The 16,275-nt window shown below is 41.6% G+C and overlaps 1 protein-coding gene across 8 annotated transcripts in view; it reads left to right on the top strand.

Moving 5' to 3' along the window:
* Positions 1-16,275, top strand: part of TDRD7 (tudor domain containing 7) — a 46,340-nt gene that overhangs the window by 16,331 nt on the left and 13,734 nt on the right. For all 8 annotated transcript variants that reach the window (XM_077790512.2, XM_021537123.3, XM_085566473.1 and 5 more), the window contains 2 exons: positions 2,753-2,838; positions 3,968-4,185. In XM_077790512.2, coding sequence (XP_077646638.1) covers positions 2,753-2,838; positions 3,968-4,185 — 304 coding nt within the window. The remainder of the gene's footprint in view (positions 1-2,752; positions 2,839-3,967; positions 4,186-16,275) is intronic.

Below are 16,275 nucleotides of genomic sequence, written 5' to 3'. Positions count from 1 at the left end.
TGTGACTGCCAAAGTCTATGTCTGACCTTTGTCGTGCTTTGTGATACTCTTTGCAGAGATTTTTATGATCACAGTTTCAGGGGCTTGCCCCTGTGTAGCATTTGGTGGAAAGGGAACAGGCTGTTTGTCTTCCCAATTCTGTCACACTCACATGACAACAGAGAAATGCTGAAGGTAATTGTCTGAGGCTTTCTTGCAGATGCTGTTGCAGGGTCTGAGGCTTGTCTTTATAGCAGCAATCTGAGGTTATCCTGACTATGTTGCTGTGGACCCTCAGAAGCAGGGAGAGACCTTGCTAGTAAGCTAGCTGCAGAGATTCTTGAGGCTGGAAGGCAGCATCATGGATGAGAACAGGTTCAGGTGCTTGGTGACCCCTTGCTTGAAGCAGCAGGAGCCATTTGCTGCTGGCCACCACCTGGCCTTGCTGCTTAGATAGCACTGTCCAAGGGCCAAAGAGCAGATTGGGGTAGCATGGGCCTCACCAAGGTAAGGCAATTGGCAGGGAAGAGCATTGCTTCTCTTCATTGTGAGGCAGTGATCTGTGGCAGTGAGATGTGACTAGCTGCTAGCTGGAGCTACACATAGGGACTTGGCAGGCCTCCATAGCTGCTCAAGCATTTGTGAAGGGCCAGGCTACAGGTGTAGCTAGGAGGCCTCTTGCTGGGAGCATGCTTCTAGCAGCTGAGGAACATGAGACCTTGCAAGTAGGTGAGTTGTCCATACCTGCAAACTGGAGGAAAGCTTATTAGCCCTGGCAGTGTCTGGCCATATCCCATCTCACTTTTGGAGATGTACGACCATCATGATCTGTGTGAGCAAGCAGCACCTCACATGATACTTACCTGATTGCAGCACTCAAAACTGGTGATGGCTGGGCTCAAAGCCGATGTCAGCACCATATTGACAGCACCAACAGTTTCCACAACAGAAAGCACAGGAAGACCCTACATAAAATCTCTTAATACTGAAAGCTTTTTACATGCAGCAGAAGGGAATCATCTGTCCTTTGTTCCAGGTTCCTTTCCAAGGTGTTCACATGGCATGGTTTAAGCAGGGAATATCTGCCCTCTTCCTCACTGGAACTTGCCTGCAGTTCTAGCTGGCCTACCCTGCAGTCACATAATTTGTGTTACTTGATGTGAGGCTTAAGGTGATACAAGTGTGTATGGCATGGAGGACTAGAACCCATAGCTATGGGTTCCTGTTGTCAGGCGGGGCACAGGACAGTCTTCACTACCCATGGAGCTATTTCACAGGATTGTTTTGCTCTCTGTATAGAAAAGATCTCTTTTGAGTGTGCTTCCATTAACAGGACTTTTTTATCTTGTGTATCTGTTCAGCTTAAAGTTGGCCATACTGGTGGGTACACATACAAAGAAGTGGGATTCTGGATTTCTCATAGAATCTGCATGGGCAGCCACAGCCACCTTCTAAGAAGAGACTGCTGCTGCTTTGTGTGGGCATCTGGGCTGTGCCCAGAAAGCAGAGAGTTTTTCTGTAGTGTAGGTGAAGTGTTGTAAGAGGTTTTTCAGATACCCAGCAAGTGCCAGGTGAGTGTAAGTTTTGATTTTGTATGGTGGCTTTGCTTTTGTACTTTCTGAGTTTCATAAATGTTCTTGTAGTGCTCCTGTTTTGTAAATTGCTGGGCTGGGCAGTACCTGTCTTCATAGCTAGTGCAGTGGGACATGACTCAGAATAGAAGTATGGTCTTTGGTACAGGTGATATCCCATAGCTGATGGAGGAGCAATGGGTTCATCTAACAGGGACATAAAAGCAGGGAAGACTAATTAATGTTAAATCTTTTAACATGCTTCTTAGAAGAGATATGAATGTGGGAGGTCTCCTTCTGATTCATGGATATGCTCTGATCAAAAGTCAATGTGATGACACATTGGTCTACTTGGTCTTGATTTCCTGTTGCAACTAACCGCAGCATCATACTTGAACTACTGTCCTACCTTCTCAGAGTCCAGGTAAAGCTGTGAAAATCACCTTTGGTGTTTCTGCAGCTGATGAGGTTTATTATGGCTTTCTCCACTGTTCCCTCTGAATTCCAGAACTGGCCCCTGGGCAGAGATCTTCTGCAAAGCCTACACAGTGCATGTACAGGGTCTGCTCTGGTCAGGAGATGCTTGGTTCAGAGCAACCTGCTGTGCTATGGTGAAGATGTTGCCGAGTCTTTGAATTCCCTTCTCCACCTTTTGTTCCCTTTTGTTTGCAGTGTATGTAATTATTCCACAGCTGATTTTTTTTTCCCAGTCTTTGTGAGCTGCACAGCGCTGTGCCCTCTTCAGTGTCAGGAATTCATTTTGGTGTCTGAATTCCCAAGTAAAAACTGCTGCTCTCTTGGGGACCCCAGAAGAATGCGAGTAAGCATGACATTTGTGTACTTTCAGTGGGAAAGATCTTCAGACAAGACTCTGTTAAACAGTGTAACCAACAGCATCCACAGAAAGACCTTGAATGTCTGTGTGTTCCTAGATGCTTTCTCTTTGCTCATGTCTATTTACTGTGTTTTGTTTCTTACAATAATAAGAAAAATGAATAAAAACCAGAAACCACCTATTGATCCATCCTGTTACTGCTGGTCAGGTTGTCTTCCTGGCAAGGACATTGTGACTACTCATCTTGTGCAGGAATCCTTCTAGGAGTGTGTGGAATGTGTGGAATGCATTTTATTTTATGTCTAAGTCTTGGAAGCAAATGGAATGTTATTTAGAGACAGAAGAGTGATTTGCTTTCCAATTTTAGATCTGAAAAGAGACTGACTGTCCCACCACGGTTTCAAAAGGAGTTGCAAGTTCACCTGTCCAGAAGCTCTTCCACGGAGTCAAGTGGTATGTCCATTAAGAAATTATTTGTTGACTACTCAGAGTGGGTGTCATCTTAAATCCATCTTAGTAGTTGTTTTGAATAAAGATGGGTTTGGATGAGGAATCAAGTTCTTTGAGTGAACCTTTTCACTCTAACTTCATTGTGCTGAGGAAATGTGTGCTTGCCTGCCTCTTAGTCTTCTAGGAAAAACTTTGGGCAGTAAGTGTCAAAGCCAATCACAAAGCCAGTGTGAGGAGTTTGGAAACAGGAGGAGTAAGCTTAACTTTACCAGTGGGGTAAGAATCTGGTATTAGGATGAAATCCTGGCTTTCAGGAGTAAGCAGCATTACTAATGTATTTATCCAGCAAATACTCTTTTGCCTGTGTGGCTCAGTAGTTATGCAGCTGATGGGCTTGCAAAATGACAGTTGCTTTCTTTGAGACTTGTCAACCTGATTTGTGAAGCTTCAGATCTGGTAGCAAATATACCCCACCAAAGGGAGAAAAGGAATAGAGATGAGGCAGCAGGTAAGCTAGGGATGTGAACCTCCCCCTGGAATAATGACTACCTAATTCCTACACACAATGTGTGAAACTGCCCAGAGTAGCTGAGCTCCACTGGAGGGCTTCCTTGGATGCTGTAGCACAGAAAAGCTGCCTCCTGGGTAGAGACTTTTCCTTAGGACATATCTTGGAATGAAAGGCAAATCATTGGTCTGATTTGTACACCTGTCTGAAAACAAAAGAACGTTCTTGGTTGTCGGGCAATATCTTTGTGGTGTTTATACTCATGAAGAAATTATCTTGTGCCCCTCTTGGGATACTGCCTTAGTGCACTGTCTCAGCTGCACTGAGGCTGACGGTTCTGTATCCTCTTCCAGAATACTTTCAGAAGGAATATGTAGCAACATCTTATGAAAATAACTACAGTGATTGAAAATTCATCTTTGGGTAGTTATTTAATGTCTGAGATTTCCATAGTTCTTTGCCGTAGGAGGTGAGTGAACCAGCCATGCTAGGCAGGAGAGCCACATTTTAGAGTTGGTGCTGTGCTGGCAGCTCCCATGTTTAGTTTTTAAATATGGAGGTAATTATCTGTCTTTCTGTTTGTCGGGCTGTGTTTACTTCAAGGCTGCAATATTTTTTTAACAGATAGCTTGAATACATCCACTGCAGAGACGCATATTGTTGCCCCTGGCCCTTCTGCTGCCAATGTCAATGAACTTCAAAGTCGCATTAAGGAGCTGCTGAGCAAGTACAGCAGTGGTGTCAGACTGTCAAAGATGCCTCAGATATATCAGGAAATGTACGGGGAGGACCTTAGCACAGAAGTGCTCTATCAGCTTGAAAACTGGCCTCATGTGTGCACAGTAAGTATTGAGCCATTTTTTTGGAAAATGCCAGTACCCTATAGATTTCTGAGTGTTCGTTTACCAAAAGTTATTTTATGTGTACCTGCATTTCCCTTCATGCTCTGTAGCAATGACAAAAAACCCTCACAACCGCACCACTCCACTCTCAAATTGTAATAATTCCTTTTGAAACCCCAGAAAATCACTGTTGGCTGGACTTGTGTTTTGAACAAGGAAGGTCAGCCTCCATGGTATTCTGGAGCCAGTGCTTGAGATTGCTGACTTGCCACCTTTAACTAACCCCAGTACTGACAGTTCTAATAGCTGATGACAGGTGATCTCCATGCCATGTTTGTTGTTCTTGATCTGGGTATTTTCCCCAGTTGCTTTTTATGCTTGTTGGTGGGTTTACCTCCTCTTAAAGCTACAAGCTACCAACATCCTTTGTGAATAGTCTGAGGTCTAACTGCATTTATCTTTCTATAGACTTTTCCAGAGGTCTTTGTCACATTTTAAGCCAAGGAATTTTGATGTTTAAGTTAGGTTTATGATACAATAATAGATGAAATTGAAGAGTAGTAAGGCTGGGGGGAGAGATTACAGCTAAGCCCCTTTTTGCCCTCCTTCTGATGGCTGTAACCCCTTGATTACAAGGGTGTCATTGCATCTCTTATTAGGAGCTGGTATCTGGCTGGGTGTCCACTTAGAGGTCTTACATGAGTTGCCATCACCACAGGGTGGAGGGGCTTCAGCTGCTGTACTTCTGTCTCTTCTTCTGCATTCATAAGTCATTTATGCTGTCATGCAACTTTGCATCAAGGCTTTGTTTAGTTTTACTTTAACAGGCCAGTGATATCAATGAAAACTTTCAACTTCTTTGGCATCTGTCAAACTGTGGCACAGAAGAGTATCGAAGTAATAAGAATCTTTGTATTCTTGAAGTACATTTTTTGTATGTCCTATTGAGTCTTTCTCATGTAAAAGCATTAAATGCCAAAAAAAAAAAAAAGAGAAAATAACTGAGACGAATAGCTGATTTTCAGGAATAACACTATTCGCATGAATGTCTGGTATTCTCACAGATATAGAAAATGTGTTTGTAACACCTTACTACAGATACTAGAAATGTATGCAGTCAGCAGCAATTTGTTTTGATGGCTGATGATTGGTTCCTGTGTTATCTACAGAGCAAGCTGATATGTCTTAAATTGCTTAATTCATGCAGCAAATTTTAGTCTTTTTTGTAGCTAATGTTCCAGTCAGTCCTGTTCATCCAGGATCTTTGTTCTGTGTTAATTATCCATTTGCTTGTTATCTGTTGGGTCTATATCTTTCATTCTAGCATGCAAATAAAGTCATTTAAGCATAAATAAGCACTGATTAAATCCATGGAAACATTGTAATACAACTGGCACAGTACAACAGCAGTCAGAACTATCAAGTTATCTTGGCACAATCAGTCTTGTAGAGAACTGTTAAGGAGCTTCTGAAGCCCATCAGTTTATTGACTTACAAGATTGTAATTATGGCTGAGGCATGGAGAAATTTGAACTGGGACTTCTTATATGAAAGCTACTATATATCTCTTAAATATAATCAGTCCCTGGTTCAAACATATTGTCTGCAGATGTACAGCTTTGTAGAACCTTTGAAATGCAGAAGACAGACTGTACTCTCCAATGAAAGTAAAGATATCTGATATCTGAATTATTTCTGTCATGTTGGTTTCTTACATTGGGAGTGTCTGCCTCAAGGCTCAAAAACATGCCTGTTGTTTCTTTTGTTATCTTCTTAAAGAATAATATTTTTGTACAATTTTTGTACTCATTCTGATCAGTGTAGCATAGTTACAAACCAGCAGACAACAAACTTGCTACACTTTCAGTGCCTCCAAGCTTTTAATTCGAGGACTGTGCTTTGGAGAGTATTGCTTCTGAATAACTTTGAATCTCTAAAACTTCTGGTGGAAACAAAGGAATTTTATGTAGGAAATTGTAATATCCATGTTTTTACAACCATGGGTAATGGACATTTTTCCTATTTAGTGAGTTCAAGTCGCCAAATATCACTGTAAGTTGCAGGTTGATGATCTTGTTTTCAGTCTTCACTGTTCAGGCAGGAGGAGGTACTGAGGCTGACTTTGTCTCCATTTGTCTGTTACCTCCCCTCTTTAGGTCAGCCTGGTTGAGCATCTTGTAGCAATATATTTTGCACAGCTAAATGCAGAAGTAAGAAGTTAGAAAGTAGTGGCTAGGAGTCACAGATTGTAGCCAAGCCTTCATGAGCAGTGGGGCTGACACTAAATATGGTTAGAAGTCTTTATTGTCTAGACAGACCTTAACCAGGAAAAGTGTCTGCTTCAACAGCTCTGGGCAGATCCACAGTGTTGCTGAATTGTTTGCTTTCACCTCCAGCACTTGTGCTTTGAAAAACGTGATGACTGGCAGTGACCCTTCCACTTTCATCTTTTTTTATCAGAATTTTTTACCTTTCTGTTTGACTAATTACTTTGTCATGTGTCTTTGAGCAGCTAGTGATCCCTATTTTACACTTGCAACTCTTGTCCCATTTCTTATCCTTCTACGTATTTTTGTCACAAGTCTTTCTCACACCTTGGCTGTTTTCTTGCAATTCTAAGTCAAAGTTATATAGTTTTACTGTGTTTGAGCTCAGCCTTGAATCCTTGGGATGCAGGCAGCTGAACTTGAGGGAGAGAAAGCATTGCAGCAGAGGTGTGAGAGGCATGTAGGCATGTAAATTAAAAAGTTCTTTTTTTTTTTTGTAAGTCACAACCAAAACTTAATAATAAATTTGTATTTGGTACTGGCAACATGACAAAATGGTTCCCTTTGCAGTCAAAATATAAATCTCCTTACTGAATTTTATGCATGTTTAAGGGATTTTCTTCCTTTTACATGCTCAACTCTCCTCAGTTGCTTGAATTCTGTAATTCAGGTGTGATGTGATGGTGATGGAGATATAGCAGTGCAAGAGAAACCCAAACTCTTAGATCTTTTCTCAAAACTTTTGCTTGAATTTCCATGGTTTTTTTTTACAAAAGCTTTTAGAGAATTAGGCTGTCCTAGGACATTAGGGCATGTCCTTGCATGGAAGTTTAGTTGGTTTAAAGACTGGAAATGGAGAAAGCCTGGAATGATTTACTTTCAGTAAACTGGTGGGATTCCTCAGGAGTAACATGTGGGTATATGCTGGTCAGAATTGTAACAAGTGAGTTGAAAAAGGATACAAATACAACTTCAGCTGGCTAATAAGAAAGGGCTGTTCAGAGTTATAAAGACCAGGGCTCTCTGAAGATGTATGTAACCTCCTCATACCGTGTTTCTGGCCCATAAAATTTCATTGTTATCTTAATTACAGCCATGGACAGAAAGGCAGTTTGTGCACTGCCTGATCTCCTTTTCAGTGAAGAAATTCCTCTTAATCTCCAACCTGAACCCCACACCCAGTGCAGCTTGAGTTTGTGTCCTTTTGTCCTGTCACTGGTTGCCTGGGAGAAGAGATGGACCCCCACCTGGCTACAGCCTCCTCAAAGGGAGTTGCAGAGAGTAATAAAGTCACCCCTGAGCCTCCTCTCCCTCAGGCTGAACAACCCCAGTTCTTTCAGCCACTCCTCATAGGATTTACCTTCTCCAGCTCCAACCTTTCACCTGCTCCTTCACCCTTCTCTGGACTTGCTCCAGCATCTAAATGTATTTCTTGTCATGAAGGGCCCAGAACTGGACACACAACTTGAGGTGTGGCCTCACCAGTGTTGAATATTGAGGGACGATCAAGGCCCTGGTCCTGCTGGCCACACTATTGCTGATACAAGCCAGGATACCATTGGCCTTCTTGTCCACCAGGTGCTATTGACCAGCATCCCCTTGTTTGCTGGGCAGCTTTCCAGGCATTCTACCCCGGCCTGCAACACTGCATGGAGTTGTGACCCATGGGCAGGACCCGACACTTGGCCTTACTGAACCTCATATCTTTGTCCTTGGCTCATTGATCCAGCCTGTCCAGATGCCTCTGCAGAGCCTTCCTGCCCTCCAGCAGGCCAACATTCCCACAGTTTGCTGTCATCAGTGAATTATGCTGAGAGCACAGTTGACCTCATACAGATCATCAGTAAAGATTTTAAACAGGATTGGGCCAAATACTAATTCCTGAAGAACACCACTAGTGACCAGCCCCCAGCTGATGTGACACCATTCACCTCCATTCTCTGGGCCTGACTGTACAGCTGGTTTCCAACCCAGCAAAGAGCACTGCTGTCCAAGCCGTGGGCTGCCAGCTTTTCCAGGAGTGTGCTGTGGAGATGGTGTCATAGGCTTTGCTCAGCTCTAGGTAGACAACATCCACAGTCTTTCCCTCACCCTCTGGGGAGATCACCTGGTCATAAAAGGACATCAGGTTGGTCAGATGAGACCTGTCTCTCCCCAAATCTATTCTGTCTGGCCCTGATGCCTTGGTTGTCTGGCATGTGCTATATGTTCACACTCAAATTGCACTGTTCCATAGCCTTTGCCAGCACCAAGGTCAGGCTGACAGGCCTGTAGTTCTCCACATCTTCTTTCTAGCCCTTCTTGTGGGTGGGCATCACATTAGCCAACCTCCAGTCATCAGCCTCCTTGGTTATCCAGTGATAAATGATGGAGAGCAGCTTGGCAAGTGCTTCTTCCAGGTCCCTTATGTACTCTCAGGTGAATCTCATCCTGTTTCATAACGTTGTGAGCGTCTGAGTGGCACAGTGGGTCACTTAACAGCCAAACAGCCCATCATCCATCAGGACAGATGGATCCTGTCAGACTCTATCATACCTTGTGCCTCTGAAGTTATTCCATGTTTATAAAACCCAAAGTTTTGGTGAAAGCAGCAATCCTAGAGCCAATATTTTTGTAGAATGAATAACAAGCAGATTGACGGAATTGACAGAATGAAGGGATGCATATTGAATTGATTCTGGAGTTGTCTTGTGGTAATGACTGCCTTAGTCTTTCTGCTTGTTTTCTGAAGGAGCTGATAGAAAAATAACACTAGCATTCTGAATTTTGAAATTCCACTTGTGCTGGAAGAGATACATATGCTTTTCAGCAGTTCTAGAACAAAGATGTTCCTTTCCATAAAATACTGGCTCTGCTACTTACCAGATTAACTATTAGTTGTCAGAGAACAGTTTTTTGTCTGTAATCTATCATTTCTCAGTCAGGTTTCTTACTGCTTTTCAATAAACATAAAGCTAAACAATATGTAATGTGAGCATATTCTTTAGAGACCTTAAGTCACTGTAGTGACCTTTATTGATTATATTGCCTGATGCTGTGTGAAAAGGCTCCTCAAACTGGAGACCATTTTCCTAGCTGTTTACTGTGAGGAGGAGGCTTTCCAGGGTAAAGAAGGGCTTAGTTTTCTTCACTTGATCTCTTGGATATCTGGTAAGGTGTTGGACAAGTCCCACAGTCTGTTAATCTTGAAAATACATCACTGGAAAAATATTGGAGGAATTAAGGGGGAAATTAGCTTATTATTGTTTGCTGTCTTGGGGGTATTTGGTTGGTTTGTTGTTTAGGTTTTGGTTTTGTGTTTTTTTCATAATAGTCACTACAAGTTGAAGGTTATTACTAAAGAAAGGTGGAGAATTTTTTAGATAAGAATGAGACCTGCATGAGACAACAATGAGATGTTGCTTTATTGAGTGGTAGGATGTTTTATTTATTTTAACTTTTTTTAGCTTTATATAGTTCTCAGATTCATATTTTACATTTATACATGTTGGGACTTTTTGCAGAAAGTGAAACTGAAGGCTTGGGAGAATGCCAGGATTAAATGGTAAACAAATTGACAGAAATAGGACTGAGACTGTTGTTTTCTGAATCTGGTCCTGGGCAGTACACTATGTCTTAACAAAATAGGTACTACATACTAATGCAACTGGCATCTGAGTTTTTACTGTAACATTCAGATTAATTAAACAGGTATGCTCAGAAAAGAGAAGGATTGCCACAGTAGAGAGTTGTATTGCTTGAGAAATATTGGTTTTGTCAGGTCTTTACTCTCAGAGAGAGAATTTCTATACCACAGTTAAGCTTTGTGAAGCAAATGTCATCCTTCTAAACAGAGAAACAGACTTGAAAGAATAAAAAAATCCAACTCTAATGTACTTTGCACACGGAGGAGACAATGGAGCAGGCTATCACACCTGGTAGTACAAATGAATGAAAGCTCACAGTTTTAGACAAACCCTAAAAGCTGTTTCCAGTAGATGAGCTCTTGAATTACAGTAACTTTCTTTTGCTATGCTCATTGAAGAAATTGGTGTTTAGACACAGAGCCAGTAGCCATTTAGAACAGAGTTCAGAGAACACAAGACATGTTCTACCTAAAATGTAATTAGAAGTGCTGAACATACTTCATCACAGAACAGACTACAGTTAGTGTCAGCCTCACTGATGGTGTCATAGCACATGTAGAAATCAGCGAGTTGAGGACAGAAGGTCCAGAATGACTTTGCTGTCCAAACACAGTGCTAGAACAGGCTGTAAATCAATATACCTGAAACTTAGTCATGGTAATGAGTGGTTAGACAACACAATGAGCCACCAAATTATGTCAGACTACATTTGACAGCTTCTTTCCTTATTCCTGCAGTCTGTGCATCTCCTGTGTGTTAAATCTTGTCCTTTTCTGACCTTGTAGAAGTTCAATGCATTATGAGGTAAAGAGTATTATAACCAAAAAGAACTGCTGACAGAGGTGTCTGCTGATCCTCAGTGCTGGCATAAAGATGTGAGGAATAGGGGCAACCCTCAACAGTATAGAGTTGTTAGATTGACTCAGCTGTCTTATTGCATAATGATTTCCTTTGTAATTGTGTGTTTTCAGAAGCCAGGGTCTTGTAAGCACAAGAAACTGGAGAACAAGTATTTCACTGTGATGTGCAGAGTAATGGAGTGGGAGGGCAAAGAGGATGGGTAAGGAGGTAATCTAAAGACACTCTTGAACTTTGTAGAGCTTACCATCCCAGCTCTGAACACAAGTTGAACCTGAACAGAGGATATCTTGACAATAGGGATTCTTTAGTTTAAAAGAAAATACAAAAAATATACCTAGTATGATTTGCATTCTAACATTTCAGGCAAGTACAGAAATTACTACCAGAAACAGAATCACTAAGGTTGGAAGGGACCTCTTTTGATTATTAATGGAACCTCCATGCTCACGCAGGTCACCTGTAGTCTGTCTGAGTCTGTATCCATTAATGTTTTTAACAATGGACATGCTACAGCTTTTCTGGCCAACATACTCTAGTCCTGTTTCATCTTCCCAGTTAACATGAGGCTTGGTTAAAAACAAGCGGTTTGATGTGTTCTGTTGTTGCTTAGGGTAAGAAGATAGATATCATAGCTTCCAATGCAAAATAATTAATTGCATATCAGACTAAAAGCTGTAAAAGCTGGAGTGGATTCCAAGGATTGCTGTAACTGGATGATGTAAGAAGCTTCCACATCCTTGTAAGGAAAAGCTCCTTACTGAGTGAGGCCACTATGTGCAGTGGGGATCTTCAGCCTTTCAAGAACGCTGGCCAAGTCTGCTTTTTTCCCCAGATTTGGTTGCTCTGGACACATACTCCAGCAGTTCAATAGTTTAAGCTCTATTGCTTTCAGAAGCAGCTACTTGGAAGAACAGACAGAAGAATGTTGAAGTATTGCCTGGGGAGACCTATACTGTAGAGGGATGGGCAAAACCAGTGGGACCTAAAGTTGTGGTGGCTGCCAGTGACAGAGAAGTGCTGTCAACCAGTGTGTAGGTGCAGGGTAGTGCTGATCAAGGCCATAAATACCTTCCTCACTGCTTTAGATCCAGCTTGCTAGGAGCTTAACTTCATGTATTGTTGAGGAAGGTCAGGCAGATGACAGCTGCCTTCACACTGAAGTGTTTGTCTAAGGTGCCTATTACTAAAATGTTTCTATATACAGTCTGTGGTAGTTGGCTTCCATGTTGCATATTTAAATCAGATCTGAAAGAACTCTTGCACCACACTTCCAAAGAATTCTCAGTGAATCAGAGTGATAGTTCTGATTTGTATTTTAGAGCCGTCTTTCAGAACCTGTTGGATACCAAAAATCATGGAGCCAGACTTCTTGTTTGCCATATAAATTGAAACTCTGTCACTGACATTAAATGCTAACTTCCTTTGCAGGTTTTATTTTCTTACCTTGCAGAAGAATAGCAGAAAATAACTGCGTATGCTAATTTGAATGTAACATTGAAACTGAAGGACATTTACTCTGACTAGAAACTCTCATTTCAAGGATGTTTTCTCTGTTTCCTTTTTGGAAATGTTGATGCTCCAGGAGGTTTCCAATTACAGACAATTAAGCAAGGCTGACATTGGAAAGTCGATACTTTCTTTAGTTTATATATGTTGGTCAGTGGTTTTTTTGAACATTGTCAAGCATATATGTGCAAAGCCTTTGTCCTGCCAATACATAAAGGAGCATGTCTGCTTTTGTCCTCACTATATATGTATGTCAAAACAAGGGGATTTTGCTCCTTTGCATTTCACTCAGTTGCAGTGTCAGTACTTATCTTGGGAGTATTTTTTTATTTGAACTTTTATTATTTGAGTCTCCAGATTTCAGTTATTCAAGCCCAGGAAAGACATACTATTCTTCTGTGTAGAACAGCTTCACTCTCTCTATTGCTCTGATAATTCATTCTGCCTGCTGTTTTCTCTTCTTTGTGCTCTGTAATGGACCACAAAGAGGCAAGGTCATAGAATCACAGAATATTCTGAGTTACAAGGCACCCAGAAGGATCATTAAATACAACTCTTAGCCCTGTGCGAGACATCCCCAAGAATCACACTATGTGCCTAAGAGTGTTGTCCAAGTGCTTTTTGAGGTCTGTCAGGGTTCGTCCCTGGGGAGTCTGTTCCAGTGCTCAAACCACCCTGTGGCTGAAAAAGATTCTTCCTGATATCCAACCTAAACCTCCCCTGACACAACTTCAGACCATTCCCTCTGGTCCTGTCACTAGTCACCAGAGAGAAGAGATCAATGCCTGCTGCTCCTCTTCCCCTTCCCTCAAAGAAGTTGTAACTGCACCCTCAGTTTCCTCTTCTCCTGGCTGAACAGACCAAATTACCTTAGCCACTCCTCATATGGCCTTCATCTAAGGCCCTTTTCTACCTTCATTGTCTTCCTCTGGATGGTCTCTAACAGCTCAATATCTTTTTTCCGTTGTGTCGCCCAGAACTGCCCCCAGCACTTGAGCTGAGGCTGCCCCAGTGCAGAGCAGAGTGGGACAATCCCCTCCCTTGCCTGGCTGTAATGCTGTGCCTGATGCACCCCAGGACACGGGTGGCCCTCCTGGATGCCAGGGCACTGCTGACTTGTGTTCAGCTTGCCACTGACCAGGACCCTCAGGTCCCATCCATGGCATCCATGGAGCTGTTGTCCAGTCTCTTGTCCCCAGTCTGTACACACATCCAGGGTGGCCCCATCCTAAGTGCACAGTCCAACACTCCCCCTCGTTAAACTTCATACTGTTAGTGATTGCTCAGCTTTCTAATTGATCAAGGTTGACTCCCTGCCTATGAGGGAGTCAACAGCTCCTCCGAATTTTTTATCTTCTGTGAACTTGCTTAATACTCCTTCACAGGGTTTCTAAGTGTCCGGGTCATTTCTGAAGCTGTTCAAGAGCACAGGTCTGAGGGTGGAGCCCTGTGGAACCCCAGCAGTGACAGGTCACCAGTCTGATGTGACCTCATTTGCACCTGACCCATAAGCTAGTTGCTCACCCATCCCATTATGTGTTTATTCAGCTGTGGGCTGGATGTTTTGTCCAGAAGGACACTGGGAGAGCCAGTATGGAAAGCTTTACTGAAACCCAAAAAGATTATATACCCTGGATCAGCTAGGTGGCTTATCTTGGCAAGAAATGAAATTAAGTTTGACAAGCAGGACTTTATCCTCATGAACCTGTGCTGGCTGTGATGAATGACTGTGTTGTCTTTCAAGTGTTTCTCAGTACCTCCCACTATAATAATGTGCTTGCAGAGGTCGGCTGGTAGCCATACTAATGGGGAGTACCTTGAAGGAAAATCTGTAAGCTCAACAGGAAACTTGGTTGAGACATTTGTCTTAAGAAAGGGGGCTGTTTTGAAGTGCCACTCGCAAAAAAGCTATTTGCTTGTTATTAAAAGTTTCTGTGGCCTTGAAGGTGATATGATTCCTGGAGATGTCCATGCATGGCCAGAATTTGGACTCAGTGATTCTTATGGGTTTCTTCTAACTCAGGATGTTGTTTCTGATTCTAGTGTTGCCAACCTGTGCTTTTTTACACTGCAACAATTGTGTTGCAGTGTAATCGGCAATAATTTACTGAAAATAGCATTTTGCTATCTCTAAATGGTTTGCACAGTTAGCATATACAGCCTCTTCAAAACTGAAATTCAGTGTCTAGAAGACCCCAGAGCTATTATTAGAGTTAAGAGGCTTAAAGATCTCTAAGGATCTCTGCTCCTTAGTCTGCTGCTGGGCTTTAGTGTGTAAGGGTTTATAGTCCTGTCAGCAAAAATTTATTCAGCTCTGTCACAGCTCTATTTAAAGAGCACTAGCCAAGAGAAGGTATTCATAAAGGTAGACCTCTGCATCTAGCTTCTTCCAGGATAAACTGCTATATGTTCCAACACAGCATTCTCAAACAAATTGTTGTCTTGATAATGTTAAGTATTTTCTGGAGCTAAATGTTTCCTTGGCTGGTCATATAAATGAATTCCCCAGCCTTGTCCATGGACACATGGAATATCCTTATCAAGTCCTCTCTAGCTAGGATGTCATTATCTGATTTTTTTTGTCTGTATGACTTGATATACTTAGGCCTCTTGGCCATTTATCAAAGCCTTCACAAGGCTTTGATAAGTTTTTTGTTTGGTTCTATTTTTAACTGAACTTCTTTCTTCTCTTGTGGTGGAAAGGGCACTGTAAAATCCCTCATATCAGAGGGTACAAATATAGGTGTTCTATGTCAGGAATCATTGAAGGCATCTTGGTCCTTCTAGGTTTTACTGCCAGTCATGTTTATTGTCTCTTATATCAAGCTGAGTAGCAGAGATGCCCAAGAACTTTGCTTTCTTATGTCTTATTCTTGCAGAAAGTATTTCCATTTTGGTTTTTAATTGATAGATAATAATTTAAGCATGCTACCAGGAATGTGTGAGGGTTCTCTAACATGGTTAATTTTTTTTTGTATCTGTGAAAATTATTTCCTTGTGTCATGCTAGTGTTCATGGAAGTTGACCAAGACCTCTTCCCAATAACCTTTTTACAGATTGTTTTGGCGCTAGCCTAGACAATTTAATGCAGAGCAAGTATATGGAAATGCAGTTCATTTCCTAACTCCTAACTCAGATCATGTGGCAATTTGGGCTAAGTGATGTGGTATACATGGGACAAAATACATGGTTCTACATACAACAAAGGCCATTTGATTATTTTTCAATGTGTTGTAACTCAGTATTTGTTTCTTGCTAATGTTATCTTGATAATGAGTGATGTATGTTATTATTTTTCTGTAAAATACCAGAAAATTGTTAATTTATTTGATTATTCATTATGCTTTGAATGTATGTTGCTAGGACAGAGCTGTGAATAATTATTTGGGCAAGGTTTATAAAGTTCTGATGGGTGTGCATATTAATGGGTGGAGGTGAATGCTACCCCTGAGTAGTAGCAAGTAATTAAACTGCTTCATGTTTTTTCATTGATCTTTTGAAAATTAATTTGATTAGAGTTGTTTCCTCTGACAAAGGAACTTCAAAGTGGAGCTACATAAACCTTAGTAACTTTCTTTATTTTTCTTCCTTTGGGACTAATTTGAAAACACTAAGACCTTTTTTTATCTCAATTTTACATAGATTCCTGCTAAACTATGGTTAGATCAATCTAGATTGAAACTGCAAAGCTTTAGGAAGCAGAATTTTATTGTGAGTTTTTGGATACAATTCTCATACAGTACCTTCAATGTTGTGACTTCAGACTATGTGATATAGCAAAGGGTGGATATGTAGGGACTGGCAAAATATCTGGTTCTGAAGGAGGCTGG

This window comes from Lonchura striata, chromosome Z, assembly GCF_050655825.1.
Source record: "Lonchura striata isolate lonStrDom1 chromosome Z, ASM5065582v1, whole genome shotgun sequence".
In the NCBI taxonomy this organism is placed as follows: Eukaryota; Metazoa; Chordata; class Aves; order Passeriformes; family Estrildidae; genus Lonchura; species Lonchura striata.
This window is presented reverse-complemented; position numbering and strand designations above follow the sequence as displayed.